The sequence below is a fragment of the Esox lucius genome, chromosome 3 (assembly GCF_011004845.1).
Source record: "Esox lucius isolate fEsoLuc1 chromosome 3, fEsoLuc1.pri, whole genome shotgun sequence".
NCBI classification, from domain to species: domain Eukaryota; kingdom Metazoa; phylum Chordata; class Actinopteri; order Esociformes; family Esocidae; genus Esox; species Esox lucius.
This window is the reverse complement of record NC_047571.1, coordinates 14,631,986-14,657,406: the sequence shown is the minus strand read 5'-3', so window position 1 is coordinate 14,657,406 and position 25,421 is coordinate 14,631,986. Positions and strand designations below refer to the sequence as shown.

Here is a 25,421-nt window from a genome sequence, read left to right as displayed (position 1 = left end):
CATCTGATATCCAGTAAATACGATAAATGTTTTTGTAATGGTAAAAGAAAACTCGATATTATTGCCAGTGACATTTAAACAGGATATCCTTAGGTATTCGCTTTCCTGTGAATACAATTTATCAGTCTGAAACTGAGCAACTTCAGCGTTTTCTGTAGGATGTCGCGCCGCAAGCAAGCTAAACCAAGATCATTGAAAGGTAAGTGATATATTGGATGCCTCTAGAAACAAATCGTATTTTTGGATGAAAAACAACCAAACTCACTAACAAACGTTTTAGATTCAATAAGGTTGTATAGCCTACTGTAGTTTGAATCAATGTTTTACAGATTAGGCAACAGTATCCTCTCGTTTAAAAGTGTTTTCCCCCTTTTTACTTGCGCATTTGGAAAAGGCTGGCGCATGGATTTTTTCTCAGCCTACAGGAAAACATTTCCTAATTGAAATGTTGTCAACTTGTGTAAGTTTGATAAGCAACAGAGGGGATATATACGACAGCTCTATACGCAGTAGGTTAGCCCGCGCGCGTGTGATGGAACGCGGTAAGTTTGAGGAACATCTGGATCTGTTAATGACACTGAAGTTCGGTGCTCGAGCTGTCTGTCTTCAGGAATGGCAGTTTGTAGTGTCACGTGATGCGAGTCTGATAAACTAAAATGCGGTAGAGTCCAGGGAGGTGTGTGTGTTCGTGCGTGTGTGCTTGTATAGGTCTAGAGTTTTAATCATTGATAGAAGGATGAAGGTAGGGTACTATTTTGCCTTGAGTCTGGTCATTTAGAGGCATGAGAAAGACATTCAGATTACCTAATAATATAATCGCGGTTCATAACTGTTCAACAGTGGGAAGTTATTCAATTAAACAACAACAACATCTTAATATGCCACACTGTTATAGTTTCTTATGATTACTATTGTTATTGCACGATTACCAATCATAATTTATTTGATAGTTTCCTTTTCATAATTGAAACATGTTGAACCTAGTTGGCTCAGCAGGTTGAATAGTTTGTCTGATTTAGTTACACTATGTATTCAATTCAGACTGATAAATATATTCACACCCACACGCTCACACACAGTACTTTTTCTCTGTAGTATTTGTATTTTGTAGGGTAGCTGCTGGGGCTCCAAGTTGAACTACAGTTCATCTGGCAGGCATTGTATTTTGCTCAGCAAATAATTGTCCACAATTTCACTGGCTCAGCTTGTGGTCTGACGACTGCTTTGCTTTCTTTTTCTGCTTTCGTTCTCGGAAGTCTTCATCTCAAAGGAAGATGACATGATCTGTGCTACGCCACCATTTTAAATCAATACCCAGGAGAGATGGGAATGTGTGTGTGAGTGCATCATGAACGTCTCACTATTGTTGTCACAGACTATTTCAAGTGTGTCTCTGTCTGCTACTTCCATTCACAGTAAACAACGCTTCTATAGATAGATTCCTGTTATCGTCAGTAGCTCACACATTGGTGCATCGACTGGTTTTGATGCTCTAGGTTAAATGACTATTTCTGTTCTCCAAAGACAAATCACTCAGACATTATCTGTTTGCAGCAATGGGCTACAAGTGTGTGTGCGTGCACATTTCTTTTATTTGTGCGTGTTCGTGTGTGTATGCTTGTGTGTGTGTGTGTACCCATTTTGTGTCAGAGAGATAAAGACAGCATGCAGTATTTTAAGTCTTGCTTAAATTATTACATATAGTATATGTTTTTGCGTTGTTATCGAAAATGCAACAGATTGGTTGAATAAATGGTTCCCATGTCTTCTACGATGGCTGTTCTAACCCCAGTTAAGTTGTAACAAAATGTGGAGATATATTCTGTCATAGATATATTCAGAGGATCATATGTTGGAACGGAATCAAAAGAAAGACTGGGCAGATGTTATTGTTCTTTGTCCACATCCGTCCGCTGGGACGCAGCCCCACTTATACAGATGTCCACAAGACAGCCTTCCTTTCAAAACATAATTGCAGTGGAAATAAAATGTTCTGGGGGTTTTTGTTATAGTTTCCGAGTTTGTATTCAGTGGTGTCTGTAAGAGTGTGTATCCCCTCTCAGAATGCACTTCAGTTGCAGAGTATGATTTATTGTTTTGGCTTGAGGCAGTGGTCAATGTTTGAACTTAATGGTAACTGTCAGATAGTTTCCGTCTCATAGAATACTGTAGCTGCACATCTCCAGATCAGTGTCATTGATTGTGTTGTGTGGGTTAGAGACATTGGTCAGTGTTGGAATTTAATTGTAGCTTTTATCTAGTGTACCTTTCAGACTGTAATTGCAGAGGAGTGTTGTGTGTGTTACAATGTCATTGGTTATTTTGTGTCTTTAGAAAAAATTTAATTGCATGGGTTGTGTGTTTAGAAACAGTATCATTGGTTGTGTTGTGTGTGATTTGTGTTGACAGACAATATCAGTGGTTGTTTGTGTGTTGAAAGACAGTATAATTTGCAGTGTTGTGTGTTTTGATAAACTATCTTTTATTGTGATTTTTGTTTAGACAGTACATTGGTTGTTGTGTATGTGTTGAGAAAGTATCATTGGATGTGCTGTGTGTTTAAGCCACAGAGTCTTTGGTTACTTTGACTAGATGTGTTGACTGGATGTGTTGTGTGTTTACTGACAGTATCATAGGTTGTGCATTTTGTGTTTAGAGTCAGTATCATTGGTTGTTGTGTGTATTTAGAGACATTATAATTGTTTGTTTTGTGTGTGTTGAAAGACAGTATCATTGTTGTGTGTTTAGAGGTAGTATCATAAGTTGTTGTGTGTATTTAGAGACGGTATAATTGTGTTTGTTTTGTGTGTTTAGAGACAGTATCATTGGTTGTTGTGTGTTTAGAGGCAGTGTCGTATTTAGAGACAGTATAATTGTGTATGTTTTGTGTGGGTTTTGAGACATTATCAATACTTGTTGTGTGCTTAGAGGCAGTATGGTAGGTTGTGTGTATTTAGAGACAGTATAATTGTGTTAGTTTTGTGTGGGTTTAGAGACAGTATCATTGCTTGTTGTGTGTTTAGAGGCAGTATTGCAGGTTGTTGTGTGTATTTAGAGACAGTATAATTGTTTGTTTTGTGTTGGTTTAGAGACAGTATCATTGCTTGTTGTGTGTTTAGAGGCAGTATCGATGGTTGTTGTGTGTATTTAGAGACAGTATGATTGTGTTTGTTTTGTGTGGGTTTAGAGACAGTATCATTGCTTGTTGTGTGCTTAGAGACTTGGTCAGTACCTAACCCCTTGCAGTAAAAGAACACTTTGTTCTGTGAGAGATGAAAGTAAGGAGATACGCTGATGTCATGTTCAGGGTGGGCTGATTCCGATCATGTCCGGGGCTGTACGGCATCAGTCGATTTGTAAAGGCAGCATGTACAGAGAGAGTACAACGCAAAGATGTGGCGGTTGTCCCTATTTTCCTCTGTCTTTGGAATGTGTCCCCCCGTTGTCTCCATTGGCTTTAGGAAGGAGTCAGTGGTTGTGCTTTAGTCCCGTCGAGGAAAAGGGCTACGTTACAAGTCCCGTTTCAATTATGTCTGAAAGACGGAGCTGGCGACGTTATTGCTTGGGGGAGTCGATGGCACAGTACGTGACCATACATCATTGGCTTATATGCCAACGCTTCAGCCTCGCCACTGACATTTACTCAATCCAAGCCCATCTACATTTCTCAACTGTGGCGGACGCATTGTCATTTTGTTGGGATGTGATTTGCCAAAGTGTTGGGTCAGCAGCTTGTTTAGTCACTGGGATCCGCAGCGAGGAGGAGTAGAAAGTGGATCCTTCAGGCAGACTAGTCCAGAGTCTACACATCCAGTGGATGCGTGCCTGCCACGTTGCTCGTTGACTTCCTGAGCTGTGAGAGAAAGAGAGAGAGAGGCTGGGTTGGTATTTTCTCTCAGAGCACAAATGACACTCTCTGAGGTCGGTCTAATGTGTTCATTGGCTGAGGATGGTATTTCCAGGGTAGCTGTCGTCTGCATGTATAAATATATTTTCTGCGCCATTTAGTTAATGTAATGCGGGGTATCATGAAATCATCGTTGTGTCATGTATACCTTAAATATTGAATGTTCATCACCAGATGAGTTCCATCGCTACATGACTGGACTCTTGGATGTGGCTTGGCACTGGAAACAGAACGTCTGCCAATTGATATGGCTTGATATGAATCCATAATATGGAAATTAAGAAAATGCTACGAGAGGCAACAGCTAAGATACTAGATTGTCTGTTTCATCGACTGTCAAAAATAAACCTGTTTAGGCTAAGTAACAAATTGGAGTTTAGATTAAACACAAACATTCTCCTCACCATTTATTGGTGCTATATGAATGAATTGCATTTGGTGTCAGGTATTTAAATTAGATTTGTTGTGGTGCAGCAGCAGAGGGTTCAAACAATGTCACTATCTATGTCCAGGTCACCCACTATGAATATATTGGTCCAACTTGGACAATCTGGAAATGAGGCGTTGTGCTGCGCCTGGATGGTCTGTTTTACAATCCGCATTTACAGTACCTAATACAAAACAAGAGAATGCAACTAGGCCATACAAGAACTTTAGAGTTTTGTTGTTGCGAATATGAAAAGAGAAAAAAAAAAACATTATTCAGTGTCTTCATAATTATTTAAAAATGAGCTGCACTAATTTGCTTTTAATGATTAATGTCAGAGACATTACAGATCATCCTCCTCTGCTTTATTCTGCTCTACTTTAAGCTCTATTAAGCTCTAATGCCAGTTCTTCTTTAATAAGCTCCTGATATTTTAGTATTTTTCACAATTAATGATCCGTGGCACAACACCCATTAGCACTTTTGTAATGTGACACCAAAATATGGTTAGTATTATCATTAAGGAAATGATGATGGAGCCATAGAAATCCCATTAACATTGCTGTCAGTGTTGTTGACGTGCGGGAGACTGGGGCTTAGTGAGTTGCACTGGCTGGGTGCTACGGGAGCCGGCTGGTATCTCCTCTTATTTCATGGCATGTGTCTCTCCTGTTGTCATGGCGTGCCCGTCTGATGGGGAGATGGTGTCTTCCCAAACTGCTGTCAGTGATTGACGTCTTGACATATGTTATAATAATACATACCATATTTTGTAATATTCCATTGTAATCATCCCATATTACATGTTGTTTTGTTTTTTAATATATGTGATCATAATCACCCAACACTACTTGGTGTTATTATGATTATTTTCAATATGTTATTATTACATTACAGACTACTTGTTTACATGGTATTAATACATGGAGGATTACCAACATTATGGCGTGTGATTAACACAAGGCTCCTCAATTGCAAATTATTTATGACCCTAATCAGCACCAGTTCAAATAATGCTCATTAAGAAAGTTCTTCGTGTGCACTGTGTGTCCTCTCCCCCCCGTCTCCCCCTGGCACTAATTGAGGAGGTTTGACCTCGTGACCCCATCTAAATTGAGTTGTAGTCCCTGTGGCGAGTGTCTCCTTCCCGGTCAGTCAGGGCCGATTACACAGCCATTGTGCTCCACAATGTAACGTCCGAGCTTGCTGTAACCAACCAGATGAGTCACACTGCTCACATATCCAGGAATGGACTTGACTCAGGGCTGTGTGCGTGCGTGTCTAATGGTCATTTTTCTCAGACAGACACACAGTTGCCCATACACACACACACACACACACACTCTTTACTCTTTAAATGTGGTTTTACTGCGGTCCTCTGATTGCACTGTGTTTTTTGCCCATTCACTTCTTCACTAGCCTGTGTTGTGTTTTGCCCATTCACTTTTTCACCAGCATGTGTTGTGTTTTGTCCATTCCCTTTTTCACTAGCCTGTGTTGTATTTTGCCCTTTCACTTTTTCACTAGCCTGTGTTGTGTTTTACCCATTCAATTTTTCACTAGCCTGTGTTATGTTTTACCCATTCACTTTTTCACTGGCCATTGTTTTGTTACGCCCATTCAGTCCATTATTTACAGAATGAGAGATAACACTGTATTTACTGTGGACATCTGGCAATAAGTCTGATTCGTTCAATTCTTTCATACTTGCTGGTAATTCATTTGTAAATGACATACACAAAGATTGATAATTGAAATGGGATTGCGGATGACATGTAAATTACTATTATATGTTTTGAATAATATGTTAATCAGTGGACCTTTGATGCTACAACACTTGTTGGCAGATTATAATTTGTACAAAATTATAGAGACAGTGCTTATTTGTTCCTATGTGGATGGTGTATCAACAAAACATTACAGCGTTTGATTCAGGTCAATAAGATGCTTTTCTGAAGTTCGGAAAGTTGAGATGCTAACATGACATTCAGATAGCTGAGATGCTAACATGACATTCAGACAGCTGAGATGCTAAAGTGAAATTCAGGTAGCTGGTATGGTTACCTTTAGATTTGCTGCAACAAGGTAAGTTAGTGGTTTGAGCATCTACTGAAAGGTTTATAGAGTAGATTGAATCCCTGATTCTGAAAGGTGAAAATTCTGTCCCTAAGCAAGGCAGTTCCCAGGTTGCTGCTGAAATTTAAAATGTGTTCTCAGTTAACTTGCCTTAAATAAGAAAATAAGAAAAAAGATAGTTTGCTAAAGGCTAACATTTGATTCAGTCTGGCTGCTGGCATACTGTATATACAGCTACATAATTGATTCCAGTGCTATTGAGATGATTATCAGACAGATTTTGTATATTTTCATTTCTTATTCAGTGTTTTGGAAATAGTTGAGGTAATGTATATTTGATTTTTGCTAGTTTGCCCCCCGAAAACACAAACACATGCACACACACACACACACACACACACATGCACACACACCACAAACACGCTATTCAATCAACCATTATCTATGCTGATCATTAGAATTTTGTATGGACTGTACTACTATGTAGCTGAGATAGTAGAGCATGACTCTTGCAGCACCAGGGTTGTGAGTTCAATTCCCAATGGGGCCAGTCCAAAAATGTTTGTCCTCGCTACTATTAAGTCACTCAGGATGAGAGAGTATGCTAAATGAGTGAGATGTTAAATGGACACAAGAAGTAGTAAATGGACTCACAGGGACTTAGTCTTGACGACCTTCGTGTTTCCACAGGACAAGCAAAGCTTCTGCACTGGTGAGACGGAACAATGCAAACACACTGTTCATGATGTACTGTGGGTCTATAGGGACAAATGTCATGTCCATACATCCCTCGGCTTTCCAGTTTTAGCTATGTGTTAAACAAAGGAACAAATATCTGAACAATTAAAGGGTTTTCTTACTCTCGCTAATATGATATTAAGTGGCATCTGATTAACTTGTAGGAGTGCAGTCTTTTTGTACTTTTTGTGGAATTAAACACATTTCCTAAATTTGGCACACTGTAACAACAGCTTGCTAGAGGAGTTCCTTTATTCTCCTTTAGATTGTTTAGTATTGGCCAGCGATTGTGGCAAGTGACAAAGAAGTGGACTGCTAAATCCCTTTCATCACAAGACACTGCTTGTCTTGTCTCTCTAATTCCCCTCTGAGGTTTGACACCACCCTTTCCATTGACTCAAGCTCCTCTCAGAGGTAGTACCTCGCCACCATAGGACATCAGGCTTAATTATGCAAAGTACAGGATATTTGGTGCCTTTTTAAAAAGTGTGGCTAGCTGGTCTCTCCCCCTGCTGGGAAGGGCTGTCAGACTCCTCTTACATTCGGCTGAAGGGAAATGAAAGGCTAGATAGAGAAAGCATAATGGAGAAAGCGTTTCAACTGCAGGGCTGGAGCGGCAAGGCATCAGACTTCCTGGGCGAGACCCTCATTTTACCGGGAACAGGTGGGAGAGTCTTTTGTTCTCTTCCCGCTGCTAAAATCCATTTAGTTCGTTGTACTTGACATCCCCCATCACCTAGTTCAACCCCCCCTTCAACATAAAAGGTTCGGCCTGTACGTCTTTAACAGGCCCAAGTCTTGTTTTTCTAGGACAATGCAAATGTCACATATTGTTAAAGAGGGATCGGTTGCCATGTAGCTAATTTATTTGTCTGAAGGCCGATCAAACCAACCTTTGACTAGTGCTCAGTCATAAAGTTATCACTTGCTGACCGGGGTCTGAGCAGAATCCATGATCACGCTCTGAAAAATTAAACAATTCCCCAACATGACCTTGGATGCCTACTTAATGTCCTCTTTCACACAAACGACTATAAATATTTCAGAACCCCTCCAGAAAATGTATATATTAAGCTTATACGAATAGTGCCAAACCATAAGCCTATTTGCTAAAAAAGGGCATTAACATGTGTTTTTACTTGTTAATGTTTACGATAACGGGTTTTAGGTTAATGTTGTGACCTACCATTGTATATGTTATTTGTCTACATCTTCTGTCTAATTCAGAGTGTTATTTTGTCTCAGAGTCCTTTCACTAAAGCAGTCATCAAGGTGTTTTTTCAGTTGGTCACTGTTGATGTTGGGAGAGGGTTTCTTGGGAGAATTTCATAATTTATAATGTCATTACTCAGTCCAATATGTTATTTATGTGGGTGACTGCTCGCCTTGTTGCCAAACCTCATACATATGAAAGAGTCCTGTGGATTCCCAAACCACAGGTTGAGCTGTTGAAACCTGAATCTCCTGGAATTTCCATACAGAAAATCCTAAACAGTAAATAATAGAAGGGAAAAAAGTTAAAAAGAAGATAGAAAGTCTCAATGTGTCTGACAAGGGGAAACATGTTTTTTGTTTTTAGTTATTAACCATTTCTTCCCCTTCTCTCTCTCTTTCTTTCTGGCAGTAGAAGATAATGTGACAGAGGATCAGCAGAGTCCTGGGCAGAGTGCCATTCCAAGCGGTAATGCTACATTTCACATTTCCTCATGTTGGTCTGGAAAGTCAAGTGTGTGTGTGTGTGTATGTGTGTGGCTGATCTATTGTATTTCCAGACAGAAATGAAGTGGTTTGGTTACTGCTCCTTGTGCGTTTGCTCACCTTTGTGTTTGTGTGTGTGTGTGTGTGTGTATGTGTGTATGTGTGTGTAGGTGTGAGAAATCTTGTTTTATGTTTATGTAGTAGAAGCTGACAAATTGGTCCCCACAATGATTTTTGTCATTATTCTTGTCATGGGATTGGCATTAAGGCCAGGTTGAGTTTAGGCATAAAGGTTAGGTTATTGAGGTTAAAGTTTGAGTTGAGATAAGGTTAGGATGAGGGTTAGGATATGGGTAAGGGTTATATTTAGGGATACATTGATTACTAGGTTTCAGGTTCCCAGAAGGATAGAACAACAAAAATGTGTCTGTGTGTTCGATTAAAAGTATTGGGTTTTGAATGGGACCACTGTGTGTGGGGTTGTGTGGGGTTGTGTGTGTGCAGTTGTGTGTGTTTGTCTGGACAATGATAGTCAAATCAGGAACATATTACTTTGTGACCTATTGGTAGTCGCTACGAGGTTTTAAGGTTTTAGGTAGATGTGACATTTTGGTCTGGGATAGAATTAGGATTGGGGTTAGATATAGGGTCACAAGTTCAAACTAAGGCAATGTTATGGTTTGGAGTTAGTCTGGGTTTGGAGTTAGGCTTAGGTTTTGGGGTTATGGGGAAGGGACAGTATCATTTGGAATGGGAACTCTTATGTGTGTAGTAAGTAGTAAGACAAACGTCTGTGTGTGTGTGTGCTCTATGGCTATTGCTACTGTGAAATGCATACCTTGTGTGTACTGTACTCATGGTTGCCTGTGTGTGTGTGTGTGTGTGTCCACATCTTTGTCTTCCCGCCTCAGACCGAGGTTGAATAGAGCTGCTCACAGCAGATGAATGTGTCCTGTCTGCCGGTGTGGCATTCAGCGTAAGCCCTCCAGGACTGCAGTAGTAATCCAGGTCAGGCTCACAGAGAGCCCCCTCTGAATGAGGCCTGCTCCTGATCGCATGCACCACGCGACCATTCTTTCATTTCATTTGTCTCTGCTAAAGGTTAAGTCTCATGCGTGGTTATTTTAAACCTGATACGGATGGCTTTGCCCAGCAGTCTGGGGACCCTGGGTACTCACAGTCACACACGGTGTGACTCTGCAGTGAGTCCGGTAGCGTTTCGACCACTACCTCTCCCTCTTCGGGCCTCTTACCCGGAGATATGATATCCCAGTGCAGAAACAGGAAACACTGGGCTGTTTCAGTATAGCATGTCTATGGGGATGCCTCATTGTCTAGGTTCGGCCAGGTGTCTAAGAGGAGGTCTCTTTCCTTCTCCCTCCCACTGTTCAGTATTCACCCAGAATAAGACCCTCATCAGAAGCAGTACTCCGGGTCGCTTAGAAGATGGTCTGCGTCTGGTAGAGGAAGACAGGCAGAGTTCCTGTATCAGGGGGGTTGGTTGTGGATAGAGGCACGCGCCGCGCTCAGCCACGCCAGCAGAAGTAGATGAAGCGCTGGGCTTATGAGTCCTTGTTTTCCCCCCGCTTCCCTGGGAGACCTCCTGTCATCCACAGCCAACAGCGGGCTAATGAGAGACCCTGATTACAACGACCCCCTTAGACACCCGTACACACATACCTCGCTCTCTCTCGGCTCCTCGGCACGTCCTCCTCCCGCCTCCTCCTCCCGCCACCGCCGCCATCTCCAGAGTGAGGGCGAGAGGGGAGACGGCACCGTCACGATCGATGTCTGCCTGTGGAGAAATCAAGGCGCTGCACAAATTAATTTCTCACTTTTCTCATTTGAGTTCATGTGGCTGATTTTCTGATAACCCCCTCGTCATACGCTGCGTAAAGAATGTTAGTGGAAGGTTGCACACTTTATGTCGAGACAGGATGCGGATATTACTGTTTAAAAGGTTTTAAACGCTCTTTTTGTTTCTTTCAACTTTCGTTGGGTTTCTACTCCACTGTATGGTGTCTGTGTTTGACTAATGACCCAGAACAGTATGGCTTTCAACCTACTTCATGTTTAAAAGGTACATCCCACAGGACATCGTCTTGCCATTGAAACGCTGCATGTGGTGGCCAATCAAAAGCCTTAAGACGGACGTAAAAAACGCGTAATACAACTTCATGCTGGTAGACCACTGATCAGTGATTGACACATTCACAATACATATTAGCCTCTCGACAATCCCCTAGCTAAATCAGTTGAAGTCTTGGCTCACGAGCAGACCCCCGGCCGTGTTCTACCGCGTTCCTTCTGTCTTCCAGCCAGACACCCACTGTATTATTATTCAGTACGACACGTTCATGCTTGATGTGTAACAAAATAGAGGAGAGGTTATCTGGTAAAGGAAGACGCCGTTATCGTTAGCTAGTGCGGAGGGCAGGAACAGTATGATATGGGTGGTTTAATGAGGCAGAGTGTTGAGCAGGCTTAACATCCACAGCTTGGCTTTACCACTGCCTTAGCAGCCTGTGTATAATTAGAACCACATGCCCCGCGTTCTTTCTTCTCTCTTTTTCTATACACTTTCCTTTTACTCCTGGCTGTGGCTGGTTGTGGCTGTTCTGTGGACAAGGGTCCCTGCTCCAGCTAAAAGTGGACTGAACTCTGGGTGTGAGAAAGAGAGGGTGACCGTGTGTACCTGTATGTGTAAATGCTTGTGCGTTTGTGTGTGTGTGTGTGTGTGTGTCTGTCTGTATATATGTGAGTGTATTAAATCAGTGTTTTCCTGATGGTAAGTTACTGTTACTGTAGTGCGAGCCAGTGGTAGAGTAGTGTCTGCGGAGGAGGGTTAAAGCAGCCACAGATCAATGCACTGCGGGGCTCAATACATACAGCAGGAAGAGGAGGAGGAAAGGCCTCTTTCACTCCAGCACTTCTCAAATCATATTCTCTATTATTCATTTCCTTTGTTGTTTTACTGCACTAATGGCATAGCAAGGCACTTCGTTAAAAATGATCACTCCCTCAGAGGCAACGAGAGAGAGAGAGATGGAAAAGGATAGAGAGAGAAGCAGGTATAATACAATATAATGTATATATGTAGAGTACCAGTCAAAGGTTTGGACACACTTACCCATGTACTCAAATGGGTAAGTGTGTCCAAACTTTTCACCAGTACTGAATGTATATATTCTTTATATATATATATATGACAAGAGATACGCATGTAGAGTGAGAGAGAGACAGATAGGTGGGGAGAAGAAACAGAAAAAGAAAATGAGACAAAGAGTGGGATCATTTGAATTTGCTTTGATTTCCTTTTCTTTGTGTGTGCATTGATTTTAATGGCCAATGATGGAATATATGTGTAACCTGTGATACATAGATGGTTCTTCCTTTATCTTGTAAGCTTCTGTTTTTTTCCCCCTCCTTTTTCTCTACCACCTTTTTCGCTCTGTTCATGAAACATACACATTTCATGAAGATGCTGATATTAGTCATTTTTCAACCTGAGGAAAATGGTATTCTGAATGAGCTGCTACAGACCACATACAGTATCTACACTTGTTTTTAAAGAATAGTTGTACTGTAGGTTTTTCTATTAACGTCTCATTTACTCCACATCTGTGGTTAGCCACACAGGTTGAATATTAGATCTGATGATAAACCCAAAATGATCAACACCGGCCACATTTTGATCAATTAAGCTGAATAGCCTTTAGGGCTCTATTGGTGAAATGTGACGAGTGAAATGTAAACTGTTTGCTCTTATTGGTAACATAAAACAAAATAACTATAGTTTACATTGAAGTTATAAACATATCATTCAGTGTATCATGATAACTCATAGAATTTGCCCCTACTCTATCCAAATTTCATTATGAATTGTATCGCACAACAATGCCTGGCCACCTGATCTCTGGTCAGCTTCACATGTACAGAAGATGTTTCCTCTGGATGTTGAGGCATGCTGATCTCTAATTATCTGGTATCAGTTGATCTCAGTCTCAGATACACTTGAAGGGATTCACATGTGGCATTAGAATGCACTGTTATATGACTGTCTGTGTGACCTATATTGCAATTGATTTCTCTCTGTCTCCCCCAAAAAAGGAAAAAGTTGTAGATTTTTAAATAATGAGGTGAGGGGTGGGTGCCAGGATTCATCCGTGTGAAGGGTATTCAATCTTAATGTCCTCCTATTTCTGACAGGCCTCCTTAGTCTGATGTAGGAGCGTACATACCTTTGATCAGGCCCGTCGACATGTGTCGACAGAAGCTGCTCGCTGGTTAAAATAAATTCTTAATTTGATCTTGGGGGTGGCTGGTTAGCATGGTGAAGGAGCGTAAGGGAGGGCTTGGATGGGAGGGATCACCGCGAAGATCTGAATCTCTCGTAAATTACTGGAAATAAGTATGAGATGGATCAAGTGTGAACGATGCTCGCTTTCAACTTGTAGGTCTTATGTTGCATAGAGATGGACTCCCTTTGAACCTTATGGAACATTATATGTAAATATATAATGGACGAGGGAGGCCCTGACCTGACCCTGGGTGATATTTAATGTTGTTTACAGCCTTTATGTCGTGGGTAGATGTGAATGGATCGGAGTTAGACGTCACCATTAGCCCTCCTCTGTAGCTTGTAAAGAGCTGTGTCAGTCCAATCCTGTCTAAAGCATCTCTCTCTCCCCTTTACTCTAATATTCTCAATATCTATTTCTCTCTCTCTCCCCATGTCTATCACCCCCCCCCCCCCCCCCCTTCTCCGTCCTTCTCTTCATGGCCTGTGTGGCCCTAACTGTCTTTCTCTGTGGGGGAACATGGGGAGCCCGGCTCTGCCGGGGCCCTACTGGGGGTGAAGGGAGCAGAGAGGAGAACATCAATTAAAACATTATAAATATTTAAGAGCAGAAATATTCAATAATAGAAAGGTGGGATGTCCGGGGGGCTCCGACTCTCAACATGAAAGTTGTGGTATGATAAATGTCACCGAGCACCTGGACAGACTGCTAAGGGGGACAGGGATGATGGATGGACCACAGGAAGACGTTACTTGGCAACTTAAAATTGCACCAGTCACCAAATTTACTACCAGTTAATTTCTTTCTAGTTTGGAACAATTCCTCTGTAATGAGAATGTGAAGACAATGCCTACGGTTTGTCCTATAAGGTTTCGGTGGTCTTTTGAACCACTTTCTAGATATCCACCTGATTACATTGAGGTGAATGTAGCCTGTTCCTTTCATCATTGGGGATCTCTGACTACCGATAGACTGATATGAGCTTTGAGCATTCACTCACCGACACCTAAACCCAAAACACAACCCTCCACACCAATTCAAGCCTAAAATGCCCCGCAAAGCAAGTCAGACAAAGCAAGAAGTTTTCCTCAAAACAATACTGTCTCCAGTGGGTGATTGTCACGCCCTCCAAGCAGCAGTGGAGGTATTGATCCCCTACCCAGCCTGTAGAAAGGCCTGGTGTAAGAAATGTATGTCCTGATCTGATGGATTACTGTAGGAGCCTCAGCGAGGCCCAGAGAGGCCCAGGATCCTCAGTATTGACGGGATGGGCCTCTAATCCCTTGTCCTGGGATGGCCGTGACCTTGTAGTGTCACCACACCCCCTACCCCCTACCCCCTCCACGTTCAGCACTTCACCGAAACAACATACGGTCAGACGGTGAGGTCGGTCTCCTGCACCGAGAGCCTTAACCTCAGCTTAAATCCATGGGCACTGTCTTGTGGAGCAGGGCAGAACATCTTATATTTTCCACAGTCATCTGAAAATGTAAGTACGTCACCTGGAAAGTTTATGCATGTTTTGACTTATGTCAAAGATACAGTATTCCAACATGATAATGTTATCTTCACCTCACCACTGTTAACCGATGAAGGTAACCTAATTTAACGATACAGAAAGATAATAGTTTGCAATTATTTATTCATCAAAAATAGTTTTTCAGTAGTTGGCTGAAATTATCAAATGTAGCTGTTTCTTTCTAACTTTCTATCAGTCTTTTGCATCAACTGCTTTCTTACATACACAGCCTGCATCCCCCCACAGCATTTAGATAGGATTCAGATCTGGGCTTTCACTGGGCCATTGCTTGTATGTTTTGGATCATTGTTGTCTTTTAAGATCCATGTTCGCTTCAGCTTCTACGTTTTTACAGATGGCCTCACATTCTCCTCAATAATTATCTGATACAATATGAAAGTCATTGTTGACTCAATGATGGCAAGTTGGCCCTGGGGCGGCAAAGTAGCCCCAAACCATAATGCCACTGCCCCCGTGCTTTATGGTTTGGTATGAGGTTCTTTGGTTCACATGCAGTGTTTAGATTTTGTCAAACATGGCGTCTAGCATTCTGGCCAAACAACTCCACAGTTGACTCAGCTGTTCAGATCACATTGTTCCAGTAGTTTTAGTGCCCAGGTGTTATTAAGCAAAGGTCAGTTATGTCTTGATATTCTTTTTTGAGAGCAGAGGCTTTTTCCTTCTTGGCCTCCCATGTAAGCCAAGTTTGTGCACTATTTCTGATAGTTGACTCATGTACTTCAGCCTGATTGTGGAAAGACAGACTGTATATCCCTTGGTTACTCTAGGTTTCTTAGAAACTTCTATGAACATCTTGGTCAGCTCTCAGGCTAAATTTGGTGGGATGACCTGACATATGTACAGTGGGGAGAACAAGTATTTGATACACACAGGTTTTCCTACTTACAAAGCATGTAGAGGTCTGTAATTTTTATCATAGGTACACTTCAACTGTAAGAGACGGAATCTAATACAAAAATCCGTCACTCACAGTTGAAGAGTACCTATGATAAAAATACTTCTACATACTTTGTAAGTGGGAAAACCTGCAAAATCAGCAGTGTATCAAATACTTGTTCTCCCTACTGTAGATTGCCAGTGGTTTGGAATTTTCTTTGTTAGTAGTTGATCCGTCTCACAGTGAAAATGTGCTCTTTGAATAGCTTCAAAATGACTTTGTAACCCCTCCCCGACTCATGGGCATCAATACTTTTTCTTCTGAGGGCCTCAGATAGGTTTTTTGATTTTGGCATGATGTGTAGAAAACCATTAGAGACCAAACCAGACTAAGTTTAAAATCTGTATGGAAAGCTGGACCCACCCTAGTTACTCTAGATTTTTTTCTCTAATCATTTGCACCTGTTTTGGTGCAACTGATTCAAACTGTAGCCTAGTTATATTATCACGAAGGTAGGGGTGTATTAAGAAATCAAATTTCTGTTCATTTTAATTCCATAAATGGATTCAAAGTGTTTTGTTTTTGATTTGTTATACTGGATTACCTTTATCAATGGAATTTAGCTCAGATATATGTGTCGAAATATGTAAAAGAAAAAAAGAAAAAAGAACAAGCAAAGCATAACAGTTTTTTTTCTTTTTCACAAGACTGTATATCATACTTGTGTTCTTGGGGTTTCCTGTGATTTCCGTATTAAGTAACACTTCATAACGTGGACTACTGTAACCATTCAGAAGATTGAAGAAAAAACTTTGTGACAGGTTTCCATTGATTGAGTCTTTAACTAAAAGCAGTGTCATTCCACTTGACTTTGTGGTGCCTGTGAAAAGCTGTGAAGTTTCTCAGATTGTTTTCTCTGCTCTGCTTCTGCCGCTGGTACTGTGAGTGTGGATGAATCATGAGTGTATATTGTATGGCGTTTGGCCTTAGTCAAAAGCAGCCATTCCCTCAGAGAGCTCAGAGAGGCCTGCATCTGCCAGGATTGGGTTGGGATTTTCATTTTCTTGAAACACCTTCTCTTCTGTTCTGCGGTGGTCCCAGTGGGGACTATAGCGCAGATATTTTTAGAGGGCATGTTCCGAGAGCCTCCGTCGCCAAGAGGGAAGGACAATGGTGGGTGTGATGTTACATCAATACTTGGCCGCAAGTGGAGTGGGGCGGGGGGGAGGGGGCGTGGTGTTGGGTAGGTGTGTGGTTGAAGGAAAAATCCTGGGTGGCCTTGATGCGTTCTGGAAAGCCTCTCCTCTGAGGAATTTCACACTCTTAAGAGCACCCCACAGACACACAGACCAATCTAAGAGGGACTTTAAAATGGCCGGCAACCACGTAGCCCACATGTATGGCCACGGCTTCATGCCAACACACCGCCACAGACACGGCAGTGCACTTCCTACTCAGTCCTTGTCCTTAGGCGCTCCTGACTGCTGCGCTGGAAAACAGAATGGCGGCCTGCTTCTAATGTTCCCTCCAGAGTTTTCAGACCATGTTGGAAGCGAACTGGCAGTGGGTCTCAAAATGGCTGGCAGTCAGCTGAAAGAGAGAAGACTACAGGCCATAGCTCCTGATAAATTGGAAATATTTTGGTATCAATCTGGAGTTTACCCGACCCAATCGCCAAATAAAACTCTGCAACTAAAGAATGACACCTTGATTTGACAATTGTATTCAGCCACATACTTGCGTATCCTTCGGGCGGGTTAAGATCGTGTTTATGGTTAAGCATTAGGTTAAACCTAAATGAAAGGCATTTGTTCCATGTCATTCGGGAAGTTTGGGAAGTGCTTGACACCGGGACTTAAAACAACCCTCTGATCTATTTGCTTAAACACAACTGCCAATCTACTTTATCACAGCGCCCTACTGGACAGAAACAGTAGCTCATGATGCCCCTTGTGGATGGTAAAGTAACCTGGTACCTGACACGTTATCACCTACTGGTGCATTTCATCAGAGATTGGACTAAGTTAACCATGCGTGGTTTGTTTTGGCTGTTCTCTGAGTGGAGATGTTTCATACACATTAGTAAACCGTGCATGTGTGTTTTTTGTCATGTTGTTGTAGTATCACCTGCACCTGTCTGCCTGTCTCCCCGGGTGGTTCTAGTTTTGTAGTCCTGGTTCGTAGAACGGCAGTCTTGGTTCACGGTAGTCAGCCCACCCCTGGCACGCTACAGCACAAAGCCAACAAGAGACAAAACTGCAGATGGATTGAAGAATATTGATGTGTGCGACCCGAGGCTGCCTGCGAGCAAGGCTGAATAATTCAGAGGAGTGTGTCGTGACGATGGCGTAACATACACCAATCTCAGCCCTGCGTGTTGCGGCGCTCGCTCGCTTTCTCTGTCGCTGTCTCTCTTTCCTTCTCTTGTCTCTTACCCCCGCTCTCTGCCTCTTGCACTGCTTTTCTCTCTTCCGTGTCTTTCTTTATTCAACTGCAGGTCCAGGGTGTATGTCTAGATTGTGTGGCTAGATTCCTGTCTCCTGACGGAGCCACAGTGATGCAATTCGCCGCTCTCATGTTGAATTCTCTTGTTTTGAAGAATAGGCAGCACCTGCAATCCCGGATTTATTAACAACAAATATTCCCATCAGTCTCTTTTCATATACTATATCCTATTTTTACCTGGCTGAAACGGAGCAAACAGAGCCATTTTAATAACATAGAGTACACGCGCACGTGTGTGTGTGTGTGAGTGTGTGTTCATGGCCCGTGTGCGTGCACATGAGTGTCCTAACTAGATATATGAGGGCGCGAGCGCTTGTGTTTCTGTAGCCCAAATTGAACCTGCATCTTTCTTACACCTTTTATTATTGTCTTATTAAAACCAGAGCCTGGAGATTGTTTTATTGTCACCCAGAGGTAGTCACAGCCGTCCCCACTCCGGCCCAGTCAGCTAACCGTGCGTTGTCGTCTCATTTCCCGTGAACTCCCGGCAGGTCCCGAGTGCACCCTCGAGAGGGCTTCTGAGGATGGTGAAGCCGAGGCCGGGTCCAGGCCTTTGAGGAGGAGCCTTGTTTCTCCGGAGGACGGCGAGGAAGGGGAGGAGGACGAGGAGGAGGCCGCGCTGCACAGCTGCGACAGCTGCCGGCAGGTGTTCGAGTCACTGAGCGATCTCACCGAACACAAGATTAATCAATGCCAGCTGACAGGTAAACAGCGTTCAGCCCACCGTGGCTCTCTGCCGTTTTCCAGTCGGCTTTGTCTCTCCCAGGTGTCCCAGTGGGGGGACAACCCAGCAGACTGGACTGGGGTGCCACCACACAGCACCTGTCTACCTGGGATAAACCATGAAGGCCTATGACGCACCACACCAGTGGAGAGGGGAAAACAAATGACACACACACACATACACACACCCTACTTGTGCTGTAGCTGTTCATTGCGTTTTGAGGCCCAACAGTCCCCCATTTCATGCAACAGTATCCTCCATGTGTACTAGGGTGAGGTCCTTCCTGTTAGTGTGGGGACATCCTCCATGTGTACTAGGGTGAGGTCCTTCCTGTTAGTGTGGGGACATCCTCCATGTGTACTAGGGTGAGGTCCTTCCTGTTAGTGTGGGGACATCCTCCATGTGTACTAGGGTGAGGTCCTTCCTGTTAGTGTGGGGACATCCTCCATGTGTACTAGGGTGAGGTCCTTCCTGTTAGTGTGGGGACATCCTCCATGTGTACTAGGGTGAGGTCCTTCCTGTTAGTGTGGGGACATCTTCCATGTGTACTAGGGTGAGGTCCTTCCTGTTAGTGTGGGGACATCCTCCATGTGTACTAGGGTGAGGTCCTTCCTGTTAGTGTGGGGACATCCTCCATGTGTACTAGGGTGAGGTCCTTCCTGTTAGTGTGGGGACATCCTCCATGTGTACTAGGGTGAGGTCCTTCCTGTTAGTGTGGGGACATCCTCCATGTGTACTAGGGTGAGGTCCTTCCTGTTAGTGTGGGGACGTCCTCCATGGTTTCTAGAATCCTGTGAGGGTGGGAGAAGCGAGGAGGAAGGAAGCCATTGGCAGATGGTGTCATTGAACCTGCAATGGATGAACAGAACGCTGCTATAAATACTCTGACAAGGTAGCTCACAGAAGTAATGATGGCAGCCGCTGTAGGTTTCCTCCATGTGATTCTCATGGGCTTTGTGTCCTCCTTCCTGTGTGTCCTCCTTCCTGTGTGTCCTCCTTCCTGTGTGTCCTCCTTCCTGTGTGTCTTCCTTCCTGTGTGTCCTCCTCCGTCCAGTCCCATGATGAGTAGAACAGTCTGACACATTTCATTACATCATTCTGTGGAAAGAGCACTATTTTCCTCTTTAGAAGAATGCTATAATATAAACGGAATGCAAATGACGAGAATTGAATGTGAAGAGGTAGTCTCCCTTTATGTTGAGGGTTTAAAATGCCATTGGGAGGGAGGGGCTACAGTCAGCTTCGTCCAATCAGACAGCTGCATAGACTCTCTTCTGTTTATACTAATAGTTTCATTTCATATTTTGCAACCCGCAACCACAAATTATAGAGCAAGATCTGCTTCAGAGTAGTCTCAGATTTCCAAACATCCAGTAAGACATCCCACATGAGTGCTACAAGGTTTTTCCATGGATTCTGTGTTCAGGACCATGTGACTGTCTTTCTCACTGACCCACTCTCTCACGCGTGTCCACAAATTCATGGGTCTGAAACGCGCATCCGTGTCCTTTCTGTGCGTGCTGTTTTACAATCCGCAAGCTAATCGACCGAGGTGTGTTGCAGGGAGAAGGACCTAGCCTCTGTTTCAGAAGGTGTAAGAATGTATCGAATGTGCACTTGCTCCACTTTAGCCAGAGCACTTCTTCCCTGGGAAGACTGGAGCCCTCAACCATCTCCTGTCAGTACAACCAGCCACCCATCATTCCAGTAATGATGGGAGAACATTATGCTTGGCGTGCATATGAAATCATTGCACAAAGACCGTTTTATTGAAGGTAGAGGAGGAAAGAATCTCCCGCTATAACATTGATTTGGAACTCTATCGTCTATAATAGCTTTTAGATTGGTTTGATTCCTCACCATTTTCCCATTATGTTCTGATTGGGAACAGAGGGAGGTATATTTAAGTGGCACCTTTTCTATTGTTTTCAGACATTTCGTCTGGGATTTTGAACAAAACCCCTAGACAAGCATGTTCTGACTCATAAAGGCGAGGATATTTTGTGTTATGTACAGGATCATGTTGGTGGGGTCACAATGAACTACTCAACCATATTTTTCTCTTATAATTGAGCAAGGGCCTTTATTAATGTCAATCTCACGGACAAATAAGTCTTAATTGCTGAATGCTGAATGCTGGCTAAGAGCCCCTGTGGAAACCAAACAAAAGGAATCTAATTGCCATTAGGGTATTGTGCACAACTGCTCTATTAGTATTCAAACACTGAGGGAGAGAAAAAAGAAACTTCCAGATACAGCATACTAAGTGTGTTGTCTGTGAGTTTGTGTGGGTCCGTGTTTGTGTGTGCGTGTGTGTGCGGGTGTTTGTCCGTGTGTGTGTGCGCGTGTGTGTGCGGGTGTGTGTTTGTCTGCGTCTGTGTGTGTGGGTATGTGCGTGCATGCATATGTTTTGGTGGGGAATCTTAGCTGAGATTTCCTATGTGGCATTATGTAGACATCCATGACCAATTAATCTGCTTTACATCAACTCTCAGCTCACAGATGGATCCTTTATTAAAACCACTTTCTAATCAACAACCAGCACCTGCCGAATCCGCCACTTCTACAATCAGTTTTAATCTTTTATTTTTAGGAAAGCTACTCAAAGCTTTACTGGAACCAATCCTGATATTGGGAATTAGTCAGATTCAGTGGAATGTTTAGAAATTCTTATTAGTTAGCCTAGTGAATATTTAATATACAGTCCAGATTTCGGAGTGCACGCTTAAGGAAATGTACACCCTTTCAGGCAGATGCACACCGCAAACAAATGAGCAGCCGTATCAACAGTCTCCCTATCGCCGGGTTAACTAAACCCTACCATAGACGGTTTAAAGAACCAATCTCTGAAAAAGCTTGTCACTGCAGCATGCGCTGTGTACCTGACCACACCCGACAGACCGGAGAGAGATGTAACATGTCACCCGGATCAATGGCGGCCATTGTCTCCCAACTGTCTGGCCGAGGTATAACACCTCTCCCTGCACTTAAGCCGTGACCACTGCAGTGCGCTGAGGGAACACAGGGGTATGGATTGCCTGGTGTCCCCGATGCGATCGGTGCTATCGATCGCCCTAATGCTGGACTGCGGAGGAAGGCGCGAGAGAGAGAGAGAGAGAGAGAGAGAGAGAGAGCCTGGGAGAGGGGAGAAGAGGGAGAGTGCTGCAGGAATGTGTCCCCAGAGACTTTGTCTTGGGCTGGGGTAGGGCTGCAGGAATGCTCCCCTGGAGGGAGACTTCCAGTGTTCCAGTACAAGCTGGGGTGGAAGGCGAGGCAGGGCTGGAAGAATGCGTCCCCAGGGACCAGAGAGTGGAGAGGGCTGGACGGGCTGGGGCTGGGCTGGAGGAATGCTCCCCCAAAAGCGGCCCTCTAACTCTGGGGCAGTACTGGAGGGGCTCTGGGGACAGGGAGGGGGTAGGTGGGGGAGCAGTCTCCCTTCAGGCTCCAGGATGGCTGCCGGATCAGGTTTCCGTGTTGGGATCAGCATCCTGCCGTCAGGGCTTCAGGCTGCCCAGGGGAAGAGGCAGGAGGAAGAGGAGGCAGGAGGCAGCCTTTTATTTCCGTAGGTCTTCTCTCCCTCTCTCTGTCTGGTTCAGTCACCTCCGTCTCAGTCTGACGTTGTTAAGGATTCTTTAGTGAGAAACTAAAACTTGCGGTGAATCGCCAGCGTTGCCAGGTTCTGGTTTTGTGGCCCATAAGAACATATTTCTACTTGAGATGTACGACAGTATAGTGGCATGAAAGAAAACGTCCGTCCACTCAGGGCTTCTTCTCTCCCTTACATTCTGTACAGAAACAGAGACCAGGGCGTGAGTAATGATTTTGATAAAAAGGGGAATCTGATTCACATCGGCCTTTCTCAGCACTGTCAATGACATTTTACCAACACTGCCGCTGCTACGCCGGAGACGTTTGAATAGCACAGTACACACAGTGCTCTCATCCTAGTGGCCAGTCTTTCATTACTGGCCTGCTCCCTGGAGCAACACCTTTCCTTGTGTCCTTCACTTGAGGAGGGGGCATGGTCTGTCCCTCAGGAGAGATCTGTGGCCTGCTATTTTAACCCTCTGTGAGATGACCTTTTTAATAAGTGTCTTTCTCTGTTTTTCTGCCGGCCACTGTGAGAGCAAACAGAGCATGTCTTCTGCTTCCCTCAGATAAAGAAATCAATCAGGAAGGGAGAGAACTGGGCCATATATGGATTTATATTATGTAGATTCTTTCCTTTTTCTGCTCTTGCCTGTGGAGATTTAGCGTTGCATTCAACATCCAATAAAATACATTTTAGATTTATGAGAGAAATACGAATGAGGTATATTAATGTCCTGTGAAACAATGAGATGCAGTATTTCGTAGCAAGCCGTCGCCGGCAATACTGCAGTGATTTGATGTGATTTAATAGAAATCATGAAGTCATACTGTTCAGTTTGCTCTGTTGACGATTATGCTCTGTTTGTTTTCAAGCATTTAGGTACAATTTCATTACAGTAAGTCTCACTGAATAGGTTATCCTTGTATTGCTACCTGCATTCATACCAGCATGCTTGTTTTAAGTACATAAGTGATTTTAACATTCAGTAGATTTGTCAGACACAATGCACCCTCTGCACACTGACCTAGGACAGGATGTTCCGGTTTTCAGGGGTAACAGGAATAAGAGACACAACTTCTTCTTCTGAACTCGAAAATCCTCCTCGCCAAGACCTTTACATGGGGGTCTAGTTTCAGGCATTTCTTTGAATGCCTGTTATATTAGCGCCATGGAAACGTTCTGTATTACCCACAACCATGATGAACTAGCTGGAAACAATCTGTAATACCCACAACTATGATGAACCCGTTTCTGGCCAACTGAGTCTGGTTTCCAATAGAAGCTCATTGGCTGAGTCTGGTTTCCAGTAGGATCTCATTGGCTGAGTCTGGTTAACAATAGGATATCATTGGCTGAGGCTGTTTGATTTTTTTTTCCACCAAGAAAAAAAGGCATGTATCGATCCAACAGCTGCTTCACGGCCACGAAGCAGAATGAACCGTGCAACTTGAAAATACTTTATTTGCTTTAAAAACCTTTCGTATTTCACAGTGAAAGAGACAGACAGAGAGAGAGAGCGAGAAATGGAGATCCAGGGGTGACATGAGCAGACCTTTTTAGCCCTAATAATGAGCTTTCTGACGTTCCACTGAAATTCTGCCCAATGTTTCCCTTGGTGCCTTGCGACAGCGTGGTACGAAGGGTGACACAATGACTGCATGCCGTTGAAATGGGGAGAGGAGGTCAAGGGACGAGGAGCAGCGACTTCTGGCAGAACGCACGCAGCCACTGAAAAGAGACCTCACGGTAGAGTGAGCGCTCAGAATATGGACTGCGCACGCACGCCTGCGTGCGTGCGGGTGTACGCGCGCGCATGCATGTGTGTGTATAAAGTAGTTGATCTGACTATGTCTAGTGGCCCCATGAGTTTCCTCTCCATACGACCGAGCCACTAACATTAACAGGAGTGTCATTAGGAATTCAAAGCGTATGCCCTCGCGAGGACGCCCTCTTCCTCTCTCCCCTGTGCTTCACACCACACACATTATGCACAGTATAAAGTATTTATTGGTCTTTGTCAGCCGAGCTCTGCAGCTTCTGCAGGAACATGATCAACATAAGGGAGGGGAGTGTTTGTTTGTGTCTGTGGATGAGAGGCACAATAGTCTGATGGCCGACTCGGACCGGCTCGGACCTGCTCGGCCGCGAGGCTCCTCCCTGTCCCTTTGTCGGTGAATAGGCATGTCTCTTTATTTATCTCTATCTCTGTGTTTCCCTCGCTCGCAAACACACGCTTTTGCAAACGCACGCGCGCCCATGGTTTGCTCACACACACGCAGGCACACACCTGAGTGCTTGAAATTTCCACCGGAGACCATCGTAATTTGTAGCCCGAAGGGCTGAACAACATGCCGTGTCTGTAACATCCATCCAAATGACCTGACTCCTTTGAGATGCGTTCGGGGTGGAGGAGGAGCGATGATGGCTGATGTATTGGAGAAGATAAAGATTATAGAATTTAATATGATGGATGTGCAACACTGAGCTTTAACCATTTTATTTTTTTGTTTTTATCAGCGGTTGGTTTGCCTTCAGATATATAAGTAGGATGATGTTTGACTGAGGCCTGGTCGTGGTGTCCATCTCCGTTTCTGCTCCATCTTTCTGGTCCTGGCTCTGCTCTTTGTTCCCTCTCCCCGTTAGCCTCGGAGACGTTTTCAGCGGCGCAGGCAAAAGAATGGCACATTAAATCTTAATAGGACTGCGTCTGGCCGTGTTGAATTGCAGAGTGTGTTAAGCCGGTTCTTTCCTTCCCCTTGGCACGCGCTTGTGGAAGTGGAAAACAATTGAATAAAAGAAACCGCTCCCTCGATCTGTAACGGCGAGTGACTTTGGCTGCTTTCTGAAACCATGAGACGACATCTCATGCTCCAACAGATATAGAGGGGGGTTACAGAAATGACTTAAGCCCTTATAAAGGCAGTGTATTACACAAATGACTTAATCCAGTGTGAAGACACTGTAGCAATCAAATGAGTTAACAGCACATAAACATGCAGTACCATCTATTGAAGTACAGGACCTATCCTACCTGTA

The 25,421-nt window shown here is 43.7% G+C and overlaps 1 protein-coding gene across 10 annotated transcripts in view; it reads left to right on the top strand.

Moving 5' to 3' along the window:
- LOC105018876 (zinc finger protein 521) overlaps positions 1 to 25,421 on the top strand; it is a 110,700-nt gene that overhangs the window by 673 nt on the left and 84,606 nt on the right. For 2 of the 10 annotated variants that reach the window (XR_002196622.2, XM_034290120.1), the window contains exons 1-3: positions 25 to 199; positions 8,773 to 8,829; positions 18,561 to 18,773. Coding sequence is in view for 6 of the 10 variants with exons in the window: in XM_034290120.1 (XP_034146011.1) it covers positions 160 to 199; positions 8,773 to 8,829; positions 18,561 to 18,773 (310 nt within the window). In the remaining 4 variants the exon portion in view is untranslated. Of the gene's footprint in view, positions 1 to 24; positions 200 to 8,772; positions 8,830 to 18,560; positions 18,774 to 25,421 lie in introns of those variants that run through there. The other 8 variants (XM_010884681.4, XM_010884664.4, XM_010884689.4 and 5 more) reach the window with 7 other exon arrangements.